At 40.1% G+C, this 13,438-nt stretch overlaps 1 protein-coding gene across 3 annotated transcripts in view; it reads right to left on the bottom strand.

Moving 5' to 3' along the window:
• The window catches only part of magi2b (membrane associated guanylate kinase, WW and PDZ domain containing 2b), an 82,324-nt gene extending 69,868 nt beyond the window's left edge, over positions 1-12,456 (bottom strand). For 2 of the 3 annotated variants that reach the window (XM_072385619.1, XM_072385620.1), the window contains exon 1: positions 11,819-12,452. In XM_072385619.1, coding sequence (XP_072241720.1) covers positions 11,819-12,116 — 298 coding nt within the window. In that variant the 5' untranslated portion in view covers positions 12,117-12,452. Of the gene's footprint in view, positions 1-11,818 lie in introns of all 3 variants that reach the window. The other variant, XM_072385623.1, reaches the window with a different exon arrangement.
• Positions 12,457-13,438: the final 982 nt, after the last annotated feature.

Raw genomic sequence — 13,438 nt, 5'->3', positions numbered from 1 at the left:
GTTGTGCTCAAATTTGTAGGTTAGTTCATTTTTTTTGCTCTGGAACAAAGAAGAAATTGAATCCTGCTCTGCTTTGTATGTTCGCATTTGCATTTTCTATTTAAAACGACAACTGCCTGATAAAAGATAAATGGACAATGTCACACTCTGTTTGTACAACTTCTCTTTTGTTTCGACTTATTTTGACAAAACTTGCACATTTCCTAAGCATTGCTGTGTGCTTGAGTCCAAACAGCACCAGTTTCCAGCTGTGCACAGAAAATAGTGGTTCAGAAGCCTGCATCCAACTGTCATGAACAACATAACTCCTTGTTTAAGAAGAACTGGGTAAGTTTCAGATCAAAGAAATAAGTGCTGTATGTTTGGATGTCTTTAGTTCACATTACATTCCTATTTAAGTCAAACTGCACCAGAGTTCAGTTGTTTGGTGCATACCAAGGATCACAAGAAAATGTTTACACTTGAACAAATCAACCAGACTAACTATCAGTCACAGTTCAATTGAATCAAATTAAACCTATCAAGTGTGAATACACCCTTAGACTAAACTGCAGACACAGGATATGAATAACTAGATTTGTTATGTTCCACATAAACACTGGATCCAGAATATGCTTCAATCTTGGATCAACCTCAAAACTGGGAGACTAAAATGCTTCAAACACACTCAATGACTACCACTTAAACTGTACATTAATATAAGAACAGCCTAGAAATTAAACTAACTACAAGATGTGGACATGTGACCACACTGATAAAATACCAATGAAAACACTAACTGTAGAAACATTGAAACATACTTGAGGTGGCCCACGTGTATTATGAGTTCTGAATCCACTGTGTTTCGAGACATTCAACAAGCAAACAATGACTTTGTTAAATGGCTGGCAGTAATCACATGGAGTGGGCAGCTCTGTGTAGAGGGAATCTGAGGCTGAGAAAAAAAGTTACACAACATAAAAAAGTAAAGGATTGAAAGACTGAGTCATGCCAGTTTTATTTGACAAGGTTTAACACACTGTTCTCTGAGGTCTCGACCTCCACCTCATCACAGAGGAGATTATTTGTTTGGAACTTCAGACAGAGCTGAAATTGTGAAGGGAAAGTTTTTCAGCACATGTGTCCTTGCTCCAGTCAACCACTCCTAAAGGAGATTTGTCTGTCTGTGTTGAAACTGGAGAATTCAGAACAAAGATAACCTGAGCACAGCTCCAAAAGAGACAATTATTTCAGCGTGAATGATGATATCTCTTAATTGAGTATTTCAGTCCATTTGCCCCTCAAACGTGTGACTGTTTCTTCAGTGGGGTGGGCACCATTGTCCAGAAAATGCATCTTCAGACACTGGAGTGCTGTTTCAAACAGCCAAAAGATTTCCTCTACATGGGGATCAATGTTTTTAGTTGGATTAAATTGTTGATGATTTGGCATGATCCTCAATTTCGCAGCTGTTGGGCCGGTTGGAAAAGCAGCATATTAGTAGTGTAAGGTCAAACCTCCTCAGGAGCGGATTCGTTCAGTGCCAACAAGCTTTGATAACAAACCTGGTGTATGATTCTAGAAAATCCAGCGTTGAAACTGGTGCATTGAATAAAAGAAACCAGTAGCTGAAATCAACCCTCTAAAATCTGTTGATGATGATTATTGAAGGAAAAGAGGCCACGCCACCCATGGGGACCTCCGCCCTCCCCTTTTTAAAACCATTCTATCCTTTGTGCTTTAAAATTACAGAAAACATTCATCGCCTTGTGATTTAAAAAGCACATTACATTCATTTGGCAGGAGCTTTCATCCAAAGCAGCATACAAGTGAGGAACACTTTGGGAGGTAATGTGGAGTTCAGTTTCTCGCACAAGGACAATTTGACAAGTGATACAGGCTAGTTGATGACTGAACTGGCAACCTTCCGACTGTAGAACAACCATTGTGCTCCCTGAACCTCAGCTACAGCATGTCAGTAGGAAAAAAATAAATAAATCACACTTAGTAGAAGAATATTTCCTTTCATAGACCTGTTCACTCTTCCTTAATGTACCGGCACTTTCTCTGAATAGTGAGGAATACATTATCAGTCCATACAGATGATTAGATCATCTTTGGACACAAGAGAATTATTTTGCCCTAAATTTACCCTGTATTGCTGGGGTGACAGTTTGAACCAATCTCTTTTGTCATTCCTTCTGTCAAACATTTATATACATGTATACATTTATATATACATTTGTTTTCTGAGGTCATTCCTGCTCACAGCAATAATTTTGCACAACAGCTTTTTTGTTGTTTTCACAACAGTGACTAATGACTAACAGCTGTGATTGACTTTTATGCTACAAAGATTATTTTCCTCCTTGGGAATTTATATTCACCTATTTCTTAACTTACTTCCATTAAAAAAAACAGTATCAGCAGATCCTGGATCAGCTGTTGGATCCTTAAGAATTCTTCACAAGTTGTCAGGAAAACCATTCCTGTTCCAATACAACATACACATTAGTTTGATGTGGAAACTTGAACCTGGCTTTGAGCAGAAACTTAGAATAGACTTTCAGTGATGCACAGATTATCATTGATGATGAAGAATATCAAACAAATGTTTCATATAAAAGGTAAAATTATGTTAATTATTTAAGGCTCAGAAAACAAACAGAAAAAAATACACACACACATATATATATATATATATATACACACACACACACACACACACACACACACAATCTAAACTGAAATTCATTCCAGTTATTACTGAAGCCATTAATGGGGAGCTCGGGGACATTAGAAGGTTGGTCATTACAGACATGAGTGTGCCTCCACCTCAAGCAGCACAATAGCGTCATCTCAACTATCCCAGCAGGTAACATTTTTCCAGACAGGCTGAACTCAAATGAGACACTGCGGCTATAATTACAGCAGCAGTCTACTTCTGACATGATTAACAGTTGTCATAGTTACTGTAAATGTTTCAAAGAAAATGAGCAGTGAAGATTTCAAGTGAACTGAAGGACCACACAGATGAGAGTGATAGAGGCTGACAGAGAACTGCTTGTCTGAGCTCTAACAGATTAGACAGCTACTGTCCTCTACTGGAAGGAAGCGTCAGCTACAGTGACGGAACCATCCTGAATGTAAATGAAGCGCTTTTAACGCTTGAGCTGAGATTTCCTCCAAAATGATAGGAAACTGCCTCCTGCTCCTAAGAATATGATTCACTCAGCTGTGGAATTAAAACAGAGCAACTTGTAGTTCCCAGCCTCATATGCATTGATTCATTACCATTAAATTGCTGTATGACTACATAAGAGGTACCATTATAGTGTGCGATCCACGAAGTCTTCTCATTTCATATAAAACAAAGGTTGACATGTATATGAACTGATTCAAACAAGGGGAATTTTTAACCAGGCGTGGTTCTGTGAAAAGGGCTTTAAACCCATGCAGTATCATGTTTCAAGCACTCACTGTATATGATAATATATGTATGAGTTTGTTCCAGTGGAAGATATTCAGCTGTGCAATGACATGAGCTTCTTTAGAAAGTCAGAAAAATCTCACAGCATTGTTGAAAGCCACCCACCAGTTTCAGTGCAGCAGCTGGAGCAGCTTCTAACACCAGCTTTTATAATCCTTCTCATTCACATCTTAAGCTCACAGTGACGCTATCAGATTAGCGCTAGTGGCTAATCTACACAGTGTCGATGAATGAAAACCATCCACTGCCTTCTGTGGTGCCATGCCTGCTTGAATAAGATATGATTCCAGGAAAGTGGGAGGGAAGTTTCTGTTTTAGCACAGAGCAGGCTTCCTGTCACACTCAGAAAGTATATATAAAAACAGAAGATATCTTTTTGAAATCAGACCTTGTGAATAACACTGTGAACACAGCAGGGAGATATACAGACAAACAGGACAGGACATATCCAAACTGAAAAGCTTTCACCAAAAGAGAACGGAACGGCTGTGATGAGCTAGATCTCCAGAATGACTCCACCTCTAGAGGTGTCACTCAGCTACAGCAGCATCAGTGAAGCCTCTGACCTGCATACTGACAGAGGTTTGGGGGAGATTAAGGCATGGGGACTGGAGCTTGCATGCAGAAACTAAGTACAAGAAGTAGAGTGAATATTTGCCAGTGGAAGAATTCAGCTAAGTACATTTACTCAAGTGCTTGAGTGCTTCCATTTCATGCCGTTTTACATTTCTGACTGTGTGCTACTCAGGAAATCCGTTTGAGGGCTGGATTTACATCAATTGAGAATTTATGTTCTGATCATATGATGGTAAGCTGCGTTGATTAAACAAAGTGAAAAAAAAAACTAATTGAACTGATGCTTATGTATCAAATTGCATATTAAAGAAAAGGTTTATAGCTAAAGTAACTATTTTCTGAGTCATTTTACGCCAATGTAGTGTACAGATAGTGTTTTAAAGTGCTAACTAAACTAATCAAAAATATTTAAATGACTAAACATGTCTGAATATATTAGAATCAAAATGTACAATGTTTTTACAATTAAATGTATATGTAATACATCCAGCTGCGTGCAGCTGCTGGGAACATAAAAGCCAAAAGCTGCCTCACTGATGTTTTCAGTCCTGCACTTTGAAACAACCAACAGAATACCTGAGGGGCTGCGATGGTTGAAACACTGTGAGCATATTTAGTCTGGTGTGGGACCATGGAGTGTTTGAAGAAAAACCTCAAATCTATCTAGTCCTCACGCAATCATATGTAGTTTTCTCAACCAGGAATAGAAAATACAAATGAATGTCATGCCAGGCTGCGTGTTGGGATGAGAGCGCTGTAATGAGAGAGATGTTCTCGCTGGACTAGCTTTGGTTTAGTTTGGCTTAAAAGCCGGTCAAAATGGTCGAAGTTGATGGAGAAGAGGAGAAATGAAAACCAGAAAACACTGAGAAAATTGCTCAGGTAGACAGAACCTGAATTATGTTACAAAAGAACTAGATAAAAAACATAAATCCATTTGCTGGCCCATTCTGATCCTGACGCACTTCCTATGTTCGGAGGGACGCACGTACAACATTTCTGATGAAGGTTCATACCCAGTTGCAAGTGACAGATATATTAATCGTTTTCTTATGAGTTTCCTCTTATGAGAGGAAATGGAATGAGACATAATTTTAGAGGCTAGTTTTAAAGTGTGTTCATAAAAACATAAAAACATAACCTAAAGGTTAGTACACAGGGTCCTTGCATATAAACGACAGCATGGTTGCTACTGGGATCCTTACACTAGCGCACATAAACAAACACACCTACCTAAAACTCAGCGTAGCATTACAGCGTAGATTTATAATAGTTTTGGTTAAAACAGATGGCACAATATTATAGTCGTCCGGCCTGCTTGGTATATAAGCTTGCATCAGTATTTTATGTCACTCAGAGAGAAATAGTTGCACTTCCATGATGCTTTTGAGGAGGTAAAGGACATAATTAGAAACATACCCTGCATGATGAGTAAGGATCAGAGCTGAGTTATCAACCACAGTGAGATTCCTCAATAGATGGATTGTTTTAAAGTGAAGTCATGCATTTCATTATACATCACAAATACATCAGTATATATGGCCATTCCAATGACAATATGGTAACATGTAGTTTTGTAAGTATAGAGAATAAGAAGGTGTATCAGACAAGGTTGCATGCTGGGCAAGGAGCATCACCTCGCAGGGACTGCTCTCCTATTACCTACTGCCATTTATGTCTGGCTAGTTTTTGTTTTGTTTGGCTAAAAAGGGTCAAATTTGCTGGACAAGCTAAGGAATTTATAAAGGAAAAAGAGAGAGCGGAGGGATCTCTCCAGGAGAAAATAACTTGCAATGGATCAATATATACAGCATTTGGTTATGAAGAGTACAAATGGACTGAGAAAGGATTTTAGTGGCTGATCCTACTGTTTGAACTTAGAAACACAATTCTGAAGTTTAAATTCAGGGTCTGTGAACACAAAATACATCCTAAGAGCAAGTGGGAATACAATATGGCATGTAAACCTGTGACATTAACTTCAAAGATTCTGTTCCTAATAAAGTTGCACTTTTTGTTTGTAATTTTCTGGAAAATTATTAGAAAATGTTTGGAAATGTTGATAAATGTAAATGAATGTTGATAACTCTCTCTCTCTCTCTCTGTATTTAATTATTTATTTTTTCATTTATTGACGTGATCCTGATCAAGTCGCTGGAGCTGAGCAGTCAGAGCAGGGTGGACATTTTTTGGGAGGGGGGCCTGCCACCCTAGCTTCTGTATTAACAGGAAACATGTAAATATATATACATATACATATTCTTTTTATAAATTCTTTCATGTGTTAATTGTAAAATGACAGAGGTACAATGAACCTTTCTATGCAGCAATATTTGACAGGAATTGGGATGTTAGAGAGATAAAATATGAATATTTTCCAATATGTGCCAAACGGTTGAAGTCAAAGAAGAAATAACCCCAAAAAGGACTAGATTTCTGCAGAAAACACAGAAAGATGAACAAAACAAACGAGTACACATATGTGAGTACCACACTGAACTGATGCCAGCAAGAACAGACATGTTCTACACTATAAGGCTGTAACCTATTTTTAGCATTGTTGTATGTTATTTTAGATGATTCAGCACTGAAATGTTGCACACAGACATTTTTCTATTGTTCCGATAATGAAGATGTGCATGCAGTCACTTTGCACACAAACATTTATTTTCAATTCCTTTCTCAGCATATTTCACATAAACACACGCCCTCATTCAGCACTCACAGAAATCATGAATAATTATAAAAACATGGTGTTTATCTCAGCCGGACACAAAATTCAGCCTCTTTCTGAAAATATGACCACTCGCACTGCATTGAGTCACATTGCTGCAGTGATCCATCAAAGCCAGGTCTGTGCTATAACCGAATCTTGAAAAATCCTTAAAAAGGTAGGCAGTTTCTCTCGACTGAACTCTTGTTGGAGTCAAAATCTCCAGATCAATCAACTCCCCATCACAGTGCATGACAACCAGTCATGTGTCACCAGGACTTGGATAACTGAATGTACTTAAAAATGGCCGGTGAAACTCTGATCCTGTTATAGCCGGAGGACAGGGATGTTTAGGCAAAAACGATTAGACAAACCCTTCTTTCAGCCATGTCTCACATACAGAAACACCCCTTCAATCTACATCACACAAACATAGGCTGCAACACAGTCCCAGATTGTCCCATGCAGTGTGTCCATGGTGAGGAAAATTACATTGACCTAATTCACTTAACTGGACCAGTTAGATATTTGGTCATTGGCTGGCTGAGCTCGAGTTTGATCCTCTGAGCCGAGCGCTAGCAGCTTCTAGCCTCAATAAAATCCTCCTCCGCCTCTGACACAACTCATCTCTTGGTGAGTTATTAATACCAACAGAGCAGACAGGATGTTATGCACTGATTCTTCAAGCCTCTCATCAACAAAGCGACAAGAGAGGAGGAGAAGGTCGCCTTCTCTCCCTCTGCTCCATCTGTCCCTACATACCGCAACTACATTAAGAAGATTGGCAGAACTTGGAGAGCAAAGTTAGAAAACTGGCCATCTTCAAACAATTCCTCCTGAAGGTCTTGATTTTAAGTCAGTAAATGTTAAATTTATACCAATTACTGCTGCAATGTGGCTGCGTCTCTATCTTCTAAGCTATATTAATTGGGCAATAGCTTTGACACTGGCGCTTGACCATTCGCTGAACAACGCCTCCATAGCAGTGATTATCCGGTCTAAGCTTAGCAACTATAAATGTGCATGGAAGTAATACCACGCTTTGGATTTCTCCACTGTACACTCAGTGCTTAATGTCTCAAAAGTTTATGGGTGACTGTGCTTCTTTTGGTCTTTTCAAAACTACAAATACAAAAAGAAAACAGAAACAAAGCAAACCAAAATGAATTAAACTGGAAACATTAGCATGCCAGCTAACTCGCTTACTATATAGTAGAAACCTACAGTCCAAAGACAGTTGCCTTTTTTAAAATGAATTAAATTTATTCAAAATGCCTCTGGATGTAACCAGACAGACCAACAACCAATCAGAGCAGGGAACAGTGTCACAGAGTGTTGCGCTGCATGCCTCAACAGTGTTCATTAATACAGTCTTCAACTATCAGACCCATTCCTTATAAGATAAACAAGCCTGTAAACCACTACAGGTTTCAAAGGGAGGGCTAGACGCAATCTGCCAGAACAAACGAGCTTTCAGATCAATCTGGTTCACAGGCAAAAATACTTTAACTGTAAAGCAAAGAAAACACGCTTACAGTTAGTTATTCTGCAAAAAGTGTTGGCTTGTTTTTTTTATATTCCATCCCTTACACATAACTTGAAGCCCCATGTAGCCTCAGAATCTAAAAATAATATAAAACAGAGTTTTGAAAGCGGTAGAACAAATATTGAAGAATATCTGTACTGTGCATTTCAGCTAAAACATCACATTTGCCTTCTTTTTTCACACTTTATCATAATGTATCAAGCTGAAACAGCACACGTTTCTGAATAACATACAAGGCAAGTTACTCATACTTATATGGGTTTGCAATGCAGTTATGAGGAGTTATAAGAAACTCGTGAGTTTTATAGCAGTCTATAAAGAGTTAACAAGTTTGTTAAAAGTGCTCATGAATGTTTTATGATATAACAAGATATGTGTTTATGTATTTTCATAAATATATCAAAAAGGCTTATTGGCACAATAATGTAAATTTAAAAAGGACTAATAAGGGCCGTATTTTCTCATTAACTTACCCTTATTTCAAGGACCTTAATGCAAAGCATTAATTTGGCTCATAGAGCCGCTAAAATGTGCCAACATATGGACATCACGTCATCAATGGCTGAAAAATGAACTGATGAGAAGCAATGAAATGCTTAAATAATAAGTAAAAGGAGTAAAACAAAGCCTTTATCTCTTTTGCTTTATAAAGAAAGAGGAAAAGCTTTTTTTTTTATTCAAATTCATGATAAAAAGAAACACTTTGGAAATCAGTTCAACTAGATTTTAAGAAGGAATAATCTACCAGAGATAATCTGGACAAAAAAAACACCAAGATGGATCGTGTTTTTTCCTCACACTTTCACCATACTCTTTTCTTAAAACTCCACCTCTCCTTCTCACTTTGTCACTCACACGCACACATTCACACACATTTATTCACACTTCCCTCCTCTCCTTACTGTTCTAACACCTCTCTGCAGTTATGATCTTCATTGCACTTCCATAAATCTGCTCCACTGAGCCGAGCAGCCGTTTGCACTTCACCCATACTTGCTGCTGATGAAGAGGTGAACATTGCAGAGACCTCCTGCCTAATAAATATTACATATAGATTGACATAAGCTCATTTTCAGACCAGCATTTAAAAAAAAAACCTGTATTCATATGAGTTTTTTTAGTATAAGCATATACTGCATGGTATAGGATCGACAACAACCTTTTATTGCAATAATTGTGGCTTTCTTCACAGCCCACATGAACAAGACCAGTACCTTGAGATGGAAGCAGCTAAACAGATTTCAGCAATCTCTAATTTTCTTCTTCACTGTGGCATCTCTGAGCATCTTTCGTGAAAAAAGGCCTTTAACAGCTCCTGAAAACATGTAAACTAACTGTTAATGTTGTGAATACTAAAATGAAGACATGTTTTTGTTTTGTTTTGATTATCTAGTGACTTTACTGACATTAGTTGGGATCTGTTTGGAGCAAATCCATTTACAAGACAGAGAAGCGAAACCTTTGAAGCTGCTAGACACACACACTCACACACAGCAGGGGGACAAATAACAGTCCTCTTGAGATGCTCACTCGAACTCTGTGTCTTCCCTCACGATTCCACGATCACATTTAAATAATCCTCAGCAAAAACAAAATAGTGTGCATGGCTGATTGATGGACTAATTCATTTAATGGCTAGTTATATAGCTCATGATGCATGTAGACACTGTTATCGGTTGACTTAATGCATTATTACAGCAACTCACACCTGCACATTGGGAAAAAGACAACCTGCCAACACAGGACTTGTGAAAACAATACAGTCTGTGATCAGAGCTCCGACTAGAAAGGACGCAGCAGCACCACAGATAAACAGATTTGTACCAGAGAAAAGGTGCGCAGGGGTCTGCATATTTTCAAAGCAGAACTGTGCTCTATCCAGTTGGGTAACTGCACAATGAAAACGTGGCATTGCATTTCTGAAAATCTCTGATGAGCACAATTAAAACAGTACGTGAGAGGAGGCCTCCCTCTGAAGGTCCACCAGACTGCTATGCTCCTTCACGGACACAAACTTAGTTTCTACACTCTGCCAGACTGAAAAAAGGCCCATAAAAATGTGCAAGTGTGCACGTGTTTGCATGGTATCAGGGGGTTGTGGACTCGGACATTGGTGACTTTTTTTTTTGTTTTGTTTTTGGCTATATGTGTGGCCTCAGAGCCGTTTGACTGGACTGCTTCTAGATGATCCCTCAGCAGGATGTGACTGTGTCAGTAGCTGTCTGCCATAAATATACTCCACTGGATGGAAGTTAAAAAGTAATATGACAGTGAGAGCAAAGGGTGAAAAGAGAAGAGAAAAATACACAGTGAAGGGGACAGCAAGCTGTGAACAAAAAGCAGAGGGCCGAAGGACGTTCTTAGCAAAGACCTCGCTCATCTGGAGAGCGGTGATGTGGGTGGTTCAATACACAGATAGACTCATGTTTAAATGGATAAGAGAGGAGGAGAGGAGTAGAACAGACCTGCCTGCTACATATACATTAGCATCTATCCCCCTGCACTTCCCAGGACCATACTACTCTGTCAGCAGCTCCAACTCAGTAATCAATCACACTGATGCAGCCCATGGAAACACAAAGATTGAGAGACAGCAGTCAAGCGAGGATGTGTGAAGGCGATTCCTCTGTGAGCAAACTCTGCAACGTCAGAAAAATAAAAACTCTTTTGATCTCTTGCTTTACCCCTGTCCCAGAATCAAGCCACTATAAGACTTATATGAAGAATGTAGCCTTTTTATCCACTTATTTGGGCTTTTAAACTGAGCCCCACAGAGTGTGCTGAATGATGAATACCTCCTCCGCTGCTACTTTTGTGCTGCACAGACCTTGCTGGCTCTCACCCTGGCTGACAGAAGCAGGTCACTCAGTCAGCTCTGTTGCCATAAACCCACGCTGGTGCTCAGACACATTACAGCCCACAATAATCACTCAAAACAATAAGTGCAAATGAGCTGTGCAATCTTATTGAGATCAACCAATTGGTCTCAAAGAAGATCAATATGAAATTACTCATCAGTGCACAATTGGAATAACAGTAGCGTGGACTGGCAGGCAGCAGTGATTTTGAGTATGCCATGTTGATCAGACAGTACAGCAGCAAATAGGAAACATCTGATCCACAGCGCAGGCCTGTTTGCTGAGATGAGCCCAGTCCTCCACCTATATAAGGAGAAACCCGCAGGCTGTGGCACCAAGCCTGGCGGACACACCCCCTCCAGGCTGTGGCATCGAACCAGCGACACAGTGGTAAACAAATGGCTGCGATAAAAAACATTACAGTTGCTGATCCTGGTGAATTGAACCCGTAATCGCAGCTCGTTGTAACATCTTACCAGCCAACAGGCCTAAGCAGAGGTCCGTGTTTGTCCACGCTTTCCCCAGTTGGTGCAGACTGCCAGATGAGTGCACAAATTAGCTTACATCTTAATCAAACCAGCGAACACACAAACGCAGTTCACACGCTCCGCGCGGCGGTGCGCTCGTGCCCCCCTCTCATGCTCAGAATACCTCACCTTGCTTAACACATTTGAAGCGGACCGGGTCTTTGCAGTGTTTAATCACGGCCAGTACGTCCCGGGTGGTGAGCCCGGCCACTGGCATGTCGTTGACCTCCAGCAGCAGCTCATCTTGGGCCAGTTTTCCGCTCTGGATCAGTCCCTTCCCCTGCTTCACCTCACCGAAGTAGGGGAACTGGCCGTTTTCCGCACCCCCCTTCAGCTCGAACCCCAGCTCCCCTTCTTTCCCCCGCGTTATCACTGCTTCGTGGACTTTGTTGGTCCAGTGGTTTTTCTTCTTGAGGCTTTTCGACATCGTTAAGGCGAGTTAATCACCGCGGGCTAGCCCATACAAGAAGCCTCCTACCGTCTCATCCCAGCCTTTGTGCGACCGGCTGCAGCTTCACAGCGCTCGTGGCTCCATCATCACCGGTGCACGCTAAAGCGCAGTGTCCGCTCGGCGAGCACCGCAGTCGGGTAGAGAGCTGCAGTACAGCACGGCGGCGGATAAAATAATTATTACTCTGTCACACACAGAGACGCAAGAGACAGATCCCGGCGGATGACCCGGATGTGAAGCCTGAAGGAGGGGAGAGATGAATGGTTCTGGTTCGGCGTAAAGCGATGGAGAGGAGGGGAAATAACACGGGAGGCGCTTCTTTTTTACTACACTGCCAGGGGCGCTTCCTCGGGCTTTCTCTGATCACACACAGGAGATGACATGAAGGACGAGCAACAGTTGACGGTGCATGACGTGAAACTTTACCCTGTGTTTATTTGGAGCACTGAGATTCAGAAGATTTTTTAAACAGATTTATGTTGGCGACTGAGTGTGCAGAACATACTTTCAACCACATTAAACGAGTAGTGTAAGAAACAATTCAGCCTTTGTTAGAATATTCCCTTTAAAAAAAGCTCTATGCTCTAAATATTTTATCCATAGCTGAATAACGAACTGCCCTGGGGCCCGGATCCCCAGGGGCCCTGAAGACTGCAGGTTCACCAGGGTGAGGCAATTACAGTGAATTAAATATATTCTGGTAATACTGCATACAACTGAATTGTTTATAGAATAAGCCTAAAGGCAACACCAACATCGTAATACTGAAGCCCCGTTTTGTGAGAAGAACCTGTTTAAAAGATATTTGTTGTTTTAGTCTCTGAACACACACAACCCTCTCCACAAACCCCATGTTTACATGCAGTGCCAACATTTGATCAAACTATCTGTTTCCTAAAACATTAAGCAGTGTTTCTAGTTAAAAACAGAGTGACCTGAAAATAATTTAAACCCTAACTTAAAACAGTAAATTTTTTATGCTAAAGGCCATATTCACTTCTGAGAGTCTGTCTGTGATGCTCCTTTAAATACAAATCATCTTCCTGATCTGTTGCCAAATATCACAAATAGTTGTTAGATCTCAAACTAGGTGGTGTTCCTCGATTTTTAAATAATTTGTTGTTGACTTGAAAATCAAGTTATCACATATTTTTGAAAAACTGATTAAGAATATACTGGCTTCAACACTGGGTTTCTAAAATTTCTTTAAATAAAGGGTTTGAGTGATTTGTAAATCACAATATTATGTTCATAGAAATAGGAATTGGACGGCTTTCTACCTTTTTAGAAACATGTTT

Source organism: Leuresthes tenuis, unplaced genomic scaffold (genome assembly GCF_036924035.1).
Source record: "Leuresthes tenuis unplaced genomic scaffold, fLeuTen1.0.hap1 SCAF_5, whole genome shotgun sequence".
Classification (NCBI taxonomy): Eukaryota; Metazoa; Chordata; class Actinopteri; order Atheriniformes; family Atherinopsidae; genus Leuresthes; species Leuresthes tenuis.
The sequence above is the reverse complement of the archived record's forward strand: the minus strand, read 5'-3'. Positions and strand labels throughout refer to the sequence as shown.